The sequence below is a fragment of the Notothenia coriiceps genome, unplaced genomic scaffold (genome assembly GCF_000735185.1).
Source record: "Notothenia coriiceps isolate Sejong01 unplaced genomic scaffold, NC01 NC01_scaffold00032942, whole genome shotgun sequence".
NCBI classification, from domain to species: Eukaryota; Metazoa; Chordata; class Actinopteri; order Perciformes; family Nototheniidae; genus Notothenia; species Notothenia coriiceps.
Genome location: NW_011365643.1, coordinates 246206 through 261275, shown reverse-complemented (window position 1 = coordinate 261275; position 15070 = coordinate 246206). Strand labels below are relative to the sequence as shown.

Sequence of the window (15070 nt, the reverse complement as noted above, 5' to 3'; positions counted from 1 at the left end):
TGAAATTCCTCTGGAAGATATCACTCTCTGTAGCAGTCACTAGTATGGAAAAACATACTGAATTCCAATGTACTGGAAACTCCAGTAACCATTAATGATGTTACATTTTTCCTTAACAGTAACATGACAATAAACTGCTGAAGTCACTACATTATTAGTTACAGTATAATAAATGATTCGTTTTTTTTTTTATTAATACACTTATTGTAACAAATTCTGCATCGCTTATTAGGTTAATAGCACATTGTAGGCAATTAAAATAAACATGACAACAGTCAGTGATAACTTTGGTTTAATTGTAAGAGCATTCATTACATTGGCTGGTGTCATATACAGTATAATTCCCATGTCCCTTTTTTATACAGTACACATTAAATATTGCAATGGAAAATTTCAAAATGTTTAGCGGACTACAATGAAACAACTATTGCTTGTCCAGTTTGAAAATATATGCAATATTTTTCTTGTCATTTTCTCCAAAGTAATTTATGAAGGCACACTAAATGAGAACATCAGATCGAGATTGAAGCTCATGGGAACAGAGTACAAAAAGGAAAGACAATGAACAAGAACAACAAAATAACAGACTGCATACTTAATTGGAATTGATGCTTGTGTCAAACACGAACAAAAAAAACAAATATAACGTAATACTGTAAAAAAAAAAAAGTATTTCATCGTTTAACATAATAAAATATATCTTTCAGTTCATTTATAAGTTAATGCCACATTTACACTGAACAGATTCAGTCTTGTCAGCACTTGTCAGCGAGGGTTGAGCCGCTTTGGAGCCGTGGATCTGGTCGTGTCTTGATCTGTGTTCTGGACAGAGCTGACCTCTCCTGAGCCCCCCTCTCCCCCTAGAAACACAGGTGACAGAATTCATTAATCTCTCAATTCACAAATGACCTGTTTTTCAGAACTTAATTGAGTCAATTTGGTGAGACATTTGACAGCAGAGTGAAGTGGGTTTTTTTTTAAGTGTCAAGATGTATACCTTCTTGAGTGTCAGTCTTGAGCTTGCTGGCAATTTTGGCAAAGAATTTGAGGGTGAGACATGCTCCTGTCTCCCTGTCACAGATGCCACCTTTGCAGTTGCAAGTCTTGCGGCACTCAATTCCGTAGGTCCCATACAGGCAGTCTGAAGAAAAAGAAAACAATAATTTAGACAAGTCTCTGGATCTAATTTACTCCTGTTTATAGACTCATATTCACAGTCAAAATCATAAGGATGAATTACAAGATAAATGAGCAATAGACCCACAAAAATCATTTATATTGTATTATCATTGATGTTTGAACTATAAACTCCTAAGCTTGTCAAATTACATTTCCAATTCCCATTTGAAGCAAGGATGCACAAGTCTGCACATGCACACATACACTGTATTTGGTTATGAGGCAGGTGCTATTCATTCTGATAATCCAATGAATAGCACCTTAAACACTGTAACACCAAAAGGAGATTTGGTGCAGCAGAGCATCACACACTCAAAACGCAGCAAACAGATGCAGCACCCTGGGCACATTACAATGTCGACAGTACCTTTGCAGATCCCATATTCGTCTCCATAATCGTCCTCATCCTTGTAGAACTCGCAGAATAATCCCGGTCCGCACTTCACCCCGTGCATGCCCGACACGGTGCGGTAACAATGCTCCCCTCTGCCAGCTGCACACACCTGGCAACAGCCGCAGTCATCCAGCACCGTCCGTGCGCAGCGCTGCGTCGCGCCGCACCGCTCCGTGTTGCATCTGTCTGGGCAGTTCACCGCGTACTTGACATTGGTGCTCCAAGCCTCAGCATCCTGCACTATGAGTGAAGTCAGCACCGTGATGAGGAGGAGAGACATGGTGCCGGGTGAAGAGCTCCTGGATGGGCTGCTGTGTGTTGGATATCTCGGCGAGAGACGGAGCACCTCTGTGAGACTTGAGTGGAGTGACCCCCGGCTCATCAGGTTGTATGGTTATCAGGGATGAACAACTTTGTTTTGCACATGGCTTTGCCCCTCGTCAATTTCCTCATTCCGGTGTTGTCGTCCTTTTTGCCAGTCAGCTCCCTTTTTTAGAGATCCGGCTTGGATGTGGGATTAACTCTGGACCGCCATCCAGGAATTGAAATCCGTGTGACCTGATGTCATAAGTTATCTTTGGTTTGTTTTTGTGTTGGGGACCGACAGAACCCCCCAAACCTCGTGACTGGCTCAGCTTTGAAGAATCACATCTGATGTTAGGATGTTTTTAGTCACAACATCCTTGAAATTATGCTGATAATATTTACCAAGATTAATACAGTTTTGCAAAAATAAAATCATCTTTAGACTCACATAAGAAAAGTGAAATGTTCTTAATGTTGTGTATGTCCAACACCAAAATAAGCAACAATAGTAATAAAAGAATGTGTTGCACACTAGTTTATATCCACTAAGATGCATACAAGTATTTTAATCACATCTTTATAATGTATACAGAAAAACGAAGGAACATGACTAAAAATACAAAAAATTGCATTTTATGAGTTCGTAAGAGCTTTCTTTCTTTACTTTATTGTTTTTCGTCTTTTTAACTGATTATGAATACATTAAACATATTATTGTATTGGGGCATAAAAGTGACAAGGGATTACTATACAACACACTAAAGAACTCTACATGGGTTCTGGTTGTTAATTAAAGGGGGCACATGTATTATTGCCTTTCCAAAAATGTGGGAAACAAGATTAAAAAAAGATTGCTCAAAAATCAAAGCTGCAGCCTGAGACATCCTGACGTTCGGTCATTACTGTGGTTCAAGGTCCAAAAACACAACATCCTACATTTCCCATAATGCAACATCATTATTATGTCCTCAGACTTGACAAAGCTTTCCCCAGAGCCTCAGAAAACATTATGCATTAATTATTTAGTTAGTTGCATGCTGAGTCAACTCATGTCAAGTTAATTTGGTGTACAACAATAGGGGAATTTCTCTTGTATACACATCATTTGAAATAAATGATGTATAAATGTGTATCTATATGACATGGAAAAGTATGGAAGAGGATTAGGGCCACATGAAAAAAAGATTTTTTTTTTTTTTTGGGTTCTGAGAAAAAAGTCAGAGTTCTAAGAACATCCCCACATGTTTTTTTTCATGTGGCCCGAGCCTCTTCTGTAGAAAAGCAATGCTTTAAATAGATATGACATCAATAATAATGTCACAAAACAACTAGAACACTTTTCTCATGAGTCTATTTATGGTTAGAAGTCATTATTTTGGGATGCTATCTTAATAATTTTAAATACAACGTTTTTATTTTTCGATTCAAAGTCATAATGTTCAGATATTAAGTCATTATTTACAGTCCATTATACTGATTGACTTACAGGGCCTTTTTCCCCCCATGCATCTCATTGGTGGACAAGGGCTCTCTATAGCACTGTATTCTACTGCTTTAATATTAGAGGTGTATTAATTAAAGACAAAATGTGCTGACTAGAGTATTTGTTTTATTGCCTACATTTTTTTAATGTAATGGTTTCAATCACAACAAATCACATACGAAAAATAATATTATGAAAGCTTGATGATACCCACTCCAATACACAAGGGGGCAGACATCTAACTGTGGTGGCCATCACCGGTTAAGAGTGCAGCAGCCGAAGAAGGAGAAGAAAGAGGAGAAGGTTGATATGATATTCACGTCCAAGGGAGACCTCACCGGGACGGGACAGGTAACGCAAACCAAATGTATGCGGGTGTTTACAGTCAAGGTAGCTAACATGTCCGTGGTGTATTCTTTGTTATATTTATGTTAATATTTTTTAACGACGTTAACGAGCTGCGGGAGTGTTTTGCTGAGAGCTGTCAGACAACAAGCGGAGGGGCTTGGTCGTTTTGACAGCCATGGACCAGACTAGCAACTGCAGTGCAGCCAGCGTTAGCTCAGCTGTCACCGCAGATGCTATAATAAAGATACCGGTGTTTTTAAATGACACGGCGGAGACTGCGTTTTACATGCACACATTAGGCTGTTTATGTCGTTGTAGCGAATAGCTAATGCTACACTCTAACTGTCGGCAGAGATAAAAAACACATAACGGTTCAAAAAGGTTGACAGAATATTCAAGTAGCAAGCCTGATAGCACGACTGGACAACGTTGTTATTGTACAGTTATTATATTATCATGTCGGCTAATGTCATTGCTCACTTTAATGCAAAAGCTAAATGGTGTGTTTTTGTTCACTGCCTCCCACCCCCAGCATCTTAGCATGATTGGTAAGTTGCTGTCAGACATTATGCAGCTCCTATTGTGGTGAATAAACCCATGAATGCTAACATTAGCAACGGTTATGCTACCCATTAATGCATCCATTAACTGCTTTATTGTGGTCAGGGTTGTCGTGGCAACAGCAGCCCACACATCCCTTGGTCCAGTTTGTTCTGGATGACTTTCAAACCCCTGGATCAGATCCAGCAGACTTATCGTCTGCAATCATAAAGTGAAGCATCATGGTGCAGCTCCTCCTAAATAGCTGAGCATTTCTCTCTTTTGCATATTAAGCCAAGTTATCCTGATTTTATTATTTTATTTTTTTCTATTGGCATGATTTCATTATCAAATCCAGATGAGAGTTAGGAGTTTTTCCTCAGTCCTCTTTCATTTCACATTCAATATATTGGGGTCTCAGACAGAATGCAGGAGTAAACAAGTGATTAAATCAAGGGACACTAGGCTCACTATTTTTGTAACATTTATGACATAAAGACAAGCTAATTCAAAAGATGTATCTAATGGAAAAATATCAGGAGGTAACCCGTAAAGCCAAGGTTTAAATTTCATAAACCGTACTTCACTGTCACGGTCTAATATCATGTGTCACCTCAGCTGGCCAGTATCCTTTTTGGAAAAGCAATAACACATGTGATGTGTAGAAACATGTTGATGTGGCTTTGTGTTCTTAAAATCACTGACGTCAACTTTTGGTGCTGCATGCATTCACTATCTAATATTGCTTTTGATGTGTGAATGGTTTTATCATTAGGGTTTCACTAGCCCCCCCTCAAGCCTTAGTGTTTTATTTTTATATCTAACTGGCAAGTTGCTAGCATAGCAATGAACAAGTTATACGAGAGGATCTTTTTTTGTTTAAGTGTATACTGCGAATACTGTGTGATGGACTGATGTCACGAGCTGTATAGTGAATGGTTGATTAAATATAAAGTTAGTTAGGTGGAAAAAAGGAGGAAAACCCATAGACTGTGTTGAGGAACACTCAAGAGGTGTCCTTAAGGTCCATGTCATACAACTAGAGATGGTTGTGCCTTACATCGCTGCTGGTTATTTACTGGTGGTTGCCTGACCCAAAGAGCCCATTGCTATATCAATGCTTGGTGTTATTTTTGGCCAGAGTGGAAACCATATAGCCCCACAGGCCTCAGGCAAGGCAGGACAGATGACGGTGGACTATGGTGGCATGCTCACATGTTTAGCAGCCTGTAGCTAGCATTCTCCCCCTCAGATGACTCCATGTTTACACAAGGAGTTTTATCCTTAGGAGTCTTATCCTTAGGAGTCTTGGCTATGAAGATTCATACTGTACATGTCCATATCTGGTTTGCCCAGTTTGTTTACCTACAACTTGTGTTTGTGTCTTGACAGGAACAACAACTTATTCAGATTTGGGTAATAATAGTAGGCCTACTCACATATATTTATTGATAATGAAGATATAGTTTGGCATCAATTCTTCCTTCTCTTATATCTACAGTTTCAAATTGGTAGGGTGAATGTGCTTGTTAATACCATGGGAATTTAATCCAGCTGATTATCCCATGAAATCACCCACTATGACCTGAATGCTGTCTGTCATGGGGACTTTTAAACTCTATTATAGATTTCATGGTTTTATTGGGTTAAGTTGAGTTCATTTTTTTATTATTCTTTTTTTGTTGTAGCTCAAAGATGTTCCAGTGAATATGTACAAATTATCTTGCTGCAAGTAAAGGTTATTACTGATTATATTCTAGATGAATAAATTAATTGTTGGTCTGTTAAATTTCAGAAAAAAAACGAAAAGCTCCATATTTAAGAAGCTGAAAACATAATTTTCTGAAATTTCTCATAAAAAATCACTCAACGATGAATCGATTATCACAATAGTTGGTGAATAGTCTTCTTTGGACCCTCTTATCGATTAATAAACGTATCATTTTTAGCCAAACTGCAGCATCAACTTTCTCTTTATTTGTTTGGAAGGCAGACAGACAGACTGACTGGGGGTCAGGTGGAGCCCAAGTGGTCCAACTTAGAGATGATGGCTATGATAACTGCTTTGAGAAAAGGAGATAATCATAACGGGAATCAGATTTTAGTCACACATTTGCCAAATCTCTCAAATCAGGTCCAATTCTTTGGCTGGCAATGTTATATTATGAAATGAATACACTCAAATGTTAATAAACCAAAAACCTCCCTTTTTTTTTTTAGCATCTTGTGAGACAAAATCCTCCTCATTACTGTGGGTGTGTTTATTACAGGGTGAGCTGACCTATTTCAGTGATACCCACTGGGCCTATGCCACTAGCCTGGATGTAAGTTCCAACACTGAGGAGAAACCTGACACCTTTACTCTAAATTTACTTGGCAGGAAAACGCATTAGGACATTGGCTTTCAGCTGCAAATGTTGCCTGTAAATGTATTAGAGTGGATATAAAGATCCTTTTTATTATGCTAATGATATGTGTGAATTCGACAAATCTGCCTCTAAGTCATATCTCCCTCTCTGTTTTCAGGTGTATATACGATTATAGATAATGCTCAGACATGGTGCCTTGTCAGACACATGTGTTGCTGAAATGGCAGGAGCACTTCAATAGCTCCTGGGCCGCAGAAGACAGTGTACAGACAGCCAGGAGACATGGAGCTGCTGTGCTCTACAACAAGCTCCTCAATAACAAGGAGGTGGTGACTCTGGCCCAACCTGTACATGAACTGGTGGGCCCCCGCCTGCCAGACTTTGAGTGTGAGTCCAGTGCCTCGGCGGAGAAAGAAGAGTACCTGTCATCCCTGCTCCACAGTCAGCGATGGCTGGCTCACCGCATGCTGACGCAGACCTCCTACACCCTGGGCCTCCACCAAAGGCTGGTAGTCCTCCAGAGGATCTACTACGCACTTCACAGCAAATACCATGACAAATTCCACGTGAAGCTACACTCACAGTCCACAGACAATGGCACAGAATGTGGGCAACTTGAGCTGGCCTCAGAGCCCTGCCTGCCGGGGGGGGCGTCCAAAGTCAAGTCGGGTACAGATGTTCTGATAGAGATGGGTGTGAGGACAGGTTTGAGTCTGCTCTTCTCCTTACTGCAGCAGAACTGGAGGTACGCGGCCTCCGTTCACCCGGAGTCGGTGCTTTGCAATGACGTGCTAGCCACGGCGTCCTCTGTGCTGACTTCTCTGCCACCGCTGTCTCTAGCCAATGAGAATAAGATCCCGACAGTGGGGCTGGACTGCCTGGCGCAAGTGGCGGATTTCCTGAAGAAGACATCAGTGAGCAGCGGGACCGGGGGGGCGGACCCGACCGGTCGGAGGTTAGCGCTGGAGCTGCTGCTGGGCCTGGCCATGCAGAGAGGCTCTCTGAAGTTCCTGCTGGAGTGGGTGGAAGTAGCTCTGGCTGCTTCTCTGCCCTCTTCCTCCTCTACACTGTCTTCCTCCTCCTCCTCACTTAGCTCCCAGCACTCGGCTGGCGTGGGCTTTGATGTCATCCATCAAACGCTTCTACAAATGAAGCAATATTCGGTATGTCTTTACATTTGGACCTTTGTTTTGTTTCTGTTGTTGTGTTGTATTTGTTTTGGTGTGATTGGAGAAATCTTCCTTTTGACTGTATGATCTGTTAACTCTGTTGAGAGAACAGATTGTATTGTTGACACCATTGGAGTCCGCGCTGACATATGTTACATTTTATTGTCTTAACATCACATTATTATTTAGATTTATTAGGTTTCTGAAATTTGATATTTCCAGACCATAACATTGGATAATCTGGAGTAATCGTTCTAGTTTGATTGTATGGGATATAGGAGATGTTAACTTTGATTAATTTAAACAGCTTTTCTCTAAAAAGGATGAATTATAAATAAGGCAAATTTATAGCAAGTTGAAGAAATGTTGACAGACGTGTGCAGCTCAACAGAAGTGGTTGTTTCTGCCTATTGGAAATGGTCTATTCGGGTGTTACAGCTGCACAATATGAGACATATGCAAAATCTAGTGGTAAAAAACGTACTTTCCTTTAGTGAACTAATCATTAACTGTACGTAGGTCTGACTTTTTACTGCTTTAGGCGCAACATTCAATGACATTTTGATAACATAAAAAAAAAAACACTATTTTGTGCAGCCCTTCTGATTGTCCTGATTTGCCTTGGTATATTATTGTATTAGTCGTAGTAGGTAATTCATGTTATATTACACATTAAATGTCCACACTTACATGCACATATGTGTAACGATAAAGCAGGAAAATAGCTCTTCACTACCCATCCCTGCTGTTTGTGGTTCTTTGTTATTAACCTTCTCATTGAAGCTTTGAGTGATGCCTTATTGTGCAGATAAGATTAAGATTGAGCCAGTCTTCCTGCCCTTCCCCTGTAAGCCTTTTTGATTTATTGTTTAGCAGGGTAATCAGCTTTGCACTTTATCTTGACAAATAATAACAATGTCTGGGTATTGCTAAAAACTTCATGATTGAGTTTTCTCGTCCTAAACAGAATTTAGATAAATGTAGTAGCTTCCCGAGGTATAACAAAACATAAAACACACTTAATTGGCATCTGAGGACTAGAATCTAACCTTTTTTTCCTCTCTGTTGTTCTTGATTTCACCCTCTGCCTGATCATGCACTGACTTGTCTCTGAAAGAAAGAATGTGTGCATACAAATGGATAATTAGCGTGTAATAAAACTAATAAACTGTACCTCTTAACCAACATAAAATAAACACACAGTGACTCACATCTTATATTACAAACACACTTTGATGAGTAAACTAAACTATCTTTTTTTCCAGGGTTTCCGTGGGGACTCCGTCAACACTCAGGTGCTGAAGAAGGACGCAGATGGACTCTGTCAACTCTCCCAGGCAGCTCTCTGCCTGTTTGAGGAGGTAAGAGGGCTTTTCAGATAGGCACTAATAAGAACTGTTATACTTTCTAGTTCCTGAATTTATGGACCTCCTCCTCCTCCCTTCTGACAGATCTGTAACCTAGCGTCCTACTGCCTGTGCTCCTGCAGCACTGATGCAGCTGCTCCTGGATCAGAGAGTGACACAGTGATGGTGTATGTGTGGGGCAGCAACAGCAGCCATCAGCTGGCAGAGGGAACTCTGGAGAAAATCCTGCTGCCAAAGCTGACACAGGGCTTCAGTGATGCTCAAATGGTATGGATACAGATAGAACAAGTATATTCCACGTAAAATAACGGTCTTAGGGGGCCAAGCCCTCTGAAGTGGTCTCTACGGACTAGCATGGACGGAGATTTCAAGGCATATTTCCATATAGTTTACAATGTCTAACAAGCCTTTAAGTAATTGTTGTGTCTTATCACCCTCGGTGTACACATCTGTATATTCATCTACTGTTGTGCTGTCTTTGTAATTTTCTTTAAATCATTTATTTATTTTTGGGATTTATTTACTTATTTTTTATTTTATTTCACAATCAGAATACCTTTATTAGTCCCACAGAGGGGAAATTTGCAGCGTTACAGCAGGAAAGAGCCACAGACAGCTTAGTGTTGCATATCTTAAATGCGTTAAAAAAGTACTAAGTTATAATATAATAAACAATATGCTAAAAAAAGATAAAAAAAAAAAAAGTTACATAATTTTCAAAAATACAGATCAAAAAAATAATCATATCTACAAATCAAATCCTGTAGCAGTTCTTAGGATTTAGCAGCCCGGTACTTATTACAGTTATTAAAGACTAAGTTATTACATTTGACCTAATTCATTAATTAATTAATATTATTTATTATTTTACTGCATGTGTGGAGAATGTGTTCTGTTTTTGGGATAAGTGGGAAAAAAGGGGTACATATTGGTATCATGCACCTTCTTGATTGTGTACAAATTCAATAAATATATAACATAAAATAAATAATAGTATTAACCTCTTAATCTGCCACTTTCAATTTGATCTTTAAATGTCCCTCCTTCTATCAACTATGTCCTCCTTTTAGATTGAGGCGGGGCAGTACTGTACCTTCTCAGTCTCTGCAGATGGCTCAGTGAAAGCGTGTGGAAAAGGCAGCTATGGCCGTCTGGGCCTTGGAGACTCCAATAACCAGTCCATGCCCAAGAAACTTGTGCTGGAGCCACATAGGAACATGAAGAAGGTGTCCTCCTCCAAGGGCTCCGACGGCCACACTTTGGCCATTACTGCAGAGGGAGAGGTAACAAGTTAAAATGACTGCAGACTGTACCTTTGACTGTTATGCTTCTCTTGTTTTCTTTTAATGAGAGATAACATTTCCAAAATATTTCTTTCAGGTATTCAGCTGGGGTGATGGAGAATATGGGAAACTGGGCCATGGAAACAGTGCTACCCAGAAATACCCCAAAATCATACAAGGACCTATGTTTGGCAAAGTAAGCACGGAAATAAAGCTGCTTGTTTGGGAAAAGATGGATGTGGAATTCAAGCCTTTCAGTTTTATTTATTCATCTTTTAAAGCTATGAGATTTAACATAATTTAACATACATTATGGCTTTCTTCCAGGTTGTTGTTTGCGTGTCTGCTGGCTACAGACACAGTGCTGCTGTGACCAATGATGGAGAGCTTTATACATGGGGAGAAGGCGACTTTGGCAGACTTGGTACACGCCCTTTTTCTCAAGTTGTTAGATCTTATTTGTCTCAACTATTTCAATGAAACGCCACCTCTGGTACATCAGCATCAACCTGTTGTCCTGTGTTTATCCCCTGATCAGGTCACAGTGACAGTCAGAGTCGTAACGTGCCCACTCTAGTGAAGGACATCAGTGGTGTGGGACAGGTGGCCTGTGGCAGCTCTCACACCATCGCTGTGGCGCAGGATGGACGCACTGTGTGGTCCTTCGGAGGAGGGGATAATGGTGTGTTGACAAATGACGCATTTTGATTCAAGCCCACCATAGATAATGTAGTTTGTTGTGAAATTGTGTAAAATTATGCTTTGAGTGAAAGGTATTTATTCCTATAGAAAAGAGGAAATAAAATGAGAATGACACACAATGAAAATAATTTTAGCTGAAAGACAGGATCCTTGATCCTATGTGGTAAATCATAATATCAATGTCTTAGGCTAGTGTGTACTAATGCTGGTACATGACTCACCCTTGCAGGTAAACTAGGTCATGGAGACACCAATCGTGTGTATCGCCCAAAGGTCATAGAAGCCCTGCATGGATTCATCATCAGGAAAGTGTGTGCTGGCAGCCAGTCCTCTCTGGCCCTCACCTCTGCAGGACAGGTGAGAGGGAAGATTGTCATATGTTAACTAACCATACATGTAGCTAAGCTTACTAGATTAGTGTTGTAAGAGGTTTGATATGTTTGGCGACAAATAATGAATGTTTATTTGAGTACACTCCGAATGAAAGGATGCAAAACAAAGTGTTTTGCATTAAAGGCAAATCCAGGGATAGGTATTCAAAATGATCTTGGGCTATACATGCTGTGGTGTGTGGCATTGGTTTATGCTACAAACCTGTCCATATACAACAAAATCTAAACATTAAAAATGCTAATACCTTAAGATAATACAGATAATTATTTATTTGTCCCAACATGGGAAAATGTGACAGCAGCAAATGTGATAGTACAATAACAAGAAGTGTCCCTAAAAAAAGCAATATTTAATAAATAAATAATGAAACAGCTAAACTTAATGGTGGAATTCATGTTGTTGCCTGTTATCAATATTGTCAATATGGATTATTCAGAGTTAAATAAGGAGATAAAGACAATACATTTTGATTTCTTTATTTAGGTGTTTGCATGGGGCTGTGGCTCGTGTTTAGGGTCTGGCTCCGCTGAGACCACCTCTCTGAGACCCAGGTTCATAGAAGACCTGAGTATCACCAAGATCATCGATATCTCATGTGGAGACAGCCACTGTCTGGCTCTGACGCACGGTAAGAGACCTTTAACAGTTGAAGGCCATTTTGTTCAGATGACGTGTGTAAAGAAAAATGTAACCTTGCTTTCAGAATAAATGTAATTTCGCGTAGGTGTTAGCATTTTTCATCAGGGATATCAAAATTGTGAATTTACTCCGGCTGTATTGTTCCCCCTTTCATCAGAGAATGAAGTGTATGCCTGGGGCAACAACACCATGGGCCAGTGTGGGCAAGGCCACACCTCCACACCCATTACCAAACCCAAGAAAGTGCTCGGTCTAGAGGGGGTGTCCATCCAGCAAATCACTGCTGGCACCTCTCACAGCCTGGCCTGGACCGCAGTCCCAACAGACAGGTAAACCTAACATACCTAAAACAAATTAAAGATATTTTTTCTTCCCCATACATGTCTCAATTTTTGTATTAGATGTGTTTCCTTTGTATATTTTCCATTCCATAAAAAGATGTGGTCTCACCAAACAACATCTCCATTGAGGATTGTTTCATACTGCTGAAACAATGTTTTTCTCACCCTCTTCTTATTAGTCTTGAGACGTTTGTGCTTGCTCAGCTCTCAAGTGACTTGGTATTTTCCAGGCAACTGGTGGCGTGGCACAGGCCTTTCTGTGTCGACTTGGAAGAGAGCACATTCACTTACCTACGCAATTTCCTAGAGAGTTACTGTGATGGCATCGGGGACGACAATCCCCCTCCCCCTTTCTTATCTAAAAGGTATGACATTAAATTGATGAAGCACTCTGGTATTAAACCCTGTGACATTAGATTGGGTTTCTTCACTTAACAGACACTCCTAATGTTCTCTGTGTATTCCTCAGGGACCACCATCAGTTTATTTTGCTCTGCATGAAGCTGCTCTCTATCCACTTGTCCTTGGCCCATGCTGGGGGCACTGGTGCCATGGTTTTGGGGGCTCAGGGCAGGCCCCTCAGAAACCTGCTCTTCCGGCTCATAGATACTAATATGCCAGACTCTATACAACAGGTACACTAAAAGTCAGCTTGAATTATTTTCACAATTATTGTGAAAAACAACGGTGTTGTCTGCAGGTGCAACAATAAAGATACTGTTTTGTGTCTAAATCAGTGTGAAGTAGGTTGTTAGAGCACATATGTTCTCATTTAATTTAATTGGTTGCTCGCAGTAAATGCTAACCATTGATATCCAACTATCTTTTCCATATTGTGTTAACATTCCCGTCCATCCTCAGGCAGTTCTGAACACGCTGTCCATCGGTGCGTCCCTGCTGCTTCCTCCACTGAGGGAGAGAACAGAGCTGCTCCTCTCTCTCCTTCCTCAGGGCCCTCAGAGCTTAAATGTCCTCTCTAAAGGACAGGTATGTCGAGCCATTGAGTGCTATTTTAATCATTCCCCTATGTGTTGTTACAGTAGTGCTGGTAATCATGACCGTACAGTATGATATAAGTTTACATATCAAATTATGCGTTTTATATAGAAGACATACAGTAGGTGTAAATACAGAACACATGATTTACATTACATTTAATCTGCCTGAAAAGAGCCTTATCTTTTTTCACTTGCTGAATGACTGTCTCATTACAAATATCACTCTGATTCAGACGAAGCTAGGGAACAGTTTGTCCAAATCACAGCACCAACTTGGAGCGTTGCTAGGCAATATAAGATTCCTTGTATGTTGTGAAAATGTGTTGTTGTTGCTTCTCCACAGAGACGCCTTTAGTAACCTTACATTTAAAATGATAAAATACCAAACATTTAACTCTTATTCTTTTCTCTGTATCTTCTAAAGCGTCTGCAGTTAGACATGGTCCTCAGCAGCCTTCAGGATCAGAGCCATGTTGCTTCTCTACTCGGTTACAGCAATTTTGGGGAGGTGACAGCCCTGGGTCCCCCTCTGACCCCCGCTCCGTCGACCCGGCCTCCCTCCTCTTCCAGCTCTGTCGATGCCTACGACCCTCTGCACTTAGCGGAGGTGCTGCTCAGAACTCTGCTCCTCAGTATCGGCTTTTACACGGTACTGAAAAGATGCATTGTGCATACTTGGTTTTATCTTTCAAATATTGTTGCTGTTTTTCAGAAGGTGTTTTCTCAGTATTGTGGTGCACATTTTTACCATTAAATTAGAGTTGATGTTCCTAATCCTTCGCATGCTTTCTGTGTGTTCATGCAGGAGCGGGCATTTGGAGAGTTGGAGAAAAACAGTGACAAGCAGCTATCAAGTGAAAGCCAGGGACAGACTGATCCTCCCTGTCACTTCCACCAGCTGCTGTCAGGCCTGCACAAACACCTGCTGGGTCATTGCTACATCCATTCAAGCCCTGAGGTACACTCATGTTCAAGTATATTTTACCTGGAGTTCTGTAGTGATATGGTTGCATTAATGTTTTGAATGTTTCCGCTGTTGTGTAGGATGACAGCAGTGTAACGCTGCTCCGTGAGCACCTTTACCTGCTGCTTCCCTGTGCTGCTGAGACACTCAGGAGATCCACCAAACTGCTGAAGGAGAGTTCCCAGGATAGTCAAATAATCAAGAAGCTGCATGGTAGGAATACAAATTGACTTTCCGAAAATGTTTTTGCGTGAGCTTTAGGTGCTTTTATTCACAACAATAGGATGAAAATTACTTCACTGATGTTTTTCTATAATCTATTTTTTTCTATATTTAAGGACCAGTAGAAAGACAGTTTCCAACATTTTTACAATATATATGTACACAACAGGTATTATTATTTGTATTTGTAAAATCATTATAATAATAAATGTTATTTATATAGCATATTTCATACAAGAAGTGCAGCACAAAAAGCTCTACAATAATGGAAATTAGAAAAAGATTTGACATAAAAACCGTTATAATGCAATAATAATGGAAAATAAAACACACTTGATTAAATAAGATGAAATCGAATGTATAATAAAAAATG

The 15070-nt window shown here is 40.2% G+C and overlaps 2 protein-coding genes across 2 annotated transcripts in view; one reads left to right on the top strand and one right to left on the bottom strand.

The window, feature by feature from the left end:
• Window positions 1-275: 275 nt before the first annotated feature.
• esm1 (endothelial cell-specific molecule 1) lies at window positions 276-2251 on the bottom strand. The gene is made up of 3 exons (XM_010789500.1): window positions 1547-2251; window positions 998-1141; window positions 276-860 (listed from the first exon to the last, which is right to left on the bottom strand). Exons 1-3 carry the CDS (start codon window positions 1953-1955, stop codon window positions 766-768), a joined length of 648 nt encoding a protein of 215 aa, XP_010787802.1. The 5' UTR covers window positions 1956-2251; the 3' UTR covers window positions 276-765.
• A 1402-nt stretch (window positions 2252-3653) lies between these two features.
• Window positions 3654-15070, top strand: part of LOC104961246 (probable E3 ubiquitin-protein ligase HERC1) — a 45415-nt gene continuing 33998 nt past the window's right edge. Inside the window, exons 1-17 of the mRNA XM_010789510.1 lie at window positions 3654-3713; window positions 6777-7782; window positions 9054-9149; window positions 9240-9422; window positions 10226-10438; window positions 10536-10634; window positions 10766-10862; window positions 10977-11120; window positions 11370-11497; window positions 12017-12161; window positions 12330-12501; window positions 12744-12878; window positions 12983-13148; window positions 13375-13500; window positions 13936-14160; window positions 14317-14469; window positions 14556-14688. Coding sequence (XP_010787812.1) covers window positions 6808-7782; window positions 9054-9149; window positions 9240-9422; window positions 10226-10438; window positions 10536-10634; window positions 10766-10862; window positions 10977-11120; window positions 11370-11497; window positions 12017-12161; window positions 12330-12501; window positions 12744-12878; window positions 12983-13148; window positions 13375-13500; window positions 13936-14160; window positions 14317-14469; window positions 14556-14688 — 3190 coding nt within the window. The 5' untranslated portion in view covers window positions 3654-3713; window positions 6777-6807. The remainder of the gene's footprint in view (window positions 3714-6776; window positions 7783-9053; window positions 9150-9239; window positions 9423-10225; window positions 10439-10535; window positions 10635-10765; window positions 10863-10976; window positions 11121-11369; window positions 11498-12016; window positions 12162-12329; window positions 12502-12743; window positions 12879-12982; window positions 13149-13374; window positions 13501-13935; window positions 14161-14316; window positions 14470-14555; window positions 14689-15070) is intronic.

Coding starts and splice junctions, on each gene's coding strand:
- esm1 (XM_010789500.1), bottom strand. CDS start 1,955: ATGAGCCGGGGGTCACTCCACTCAAGTCTCACAGAGGTGCTCCGTCTC. Junction 1,142..1,546: donor CGAATATGGGATCTGCAAAG/GTACTGTCGACA, acceptor CTTTTTCTTCAG/ACTGCCTGTATGGGACCTAC. Junction 861..997: donor CAAGACTGACACTCAAGAAG/GTATACATCTTG, acceptor CTGTGTTTCTAG/GGGGAGAGGGGGGCTCAGGA.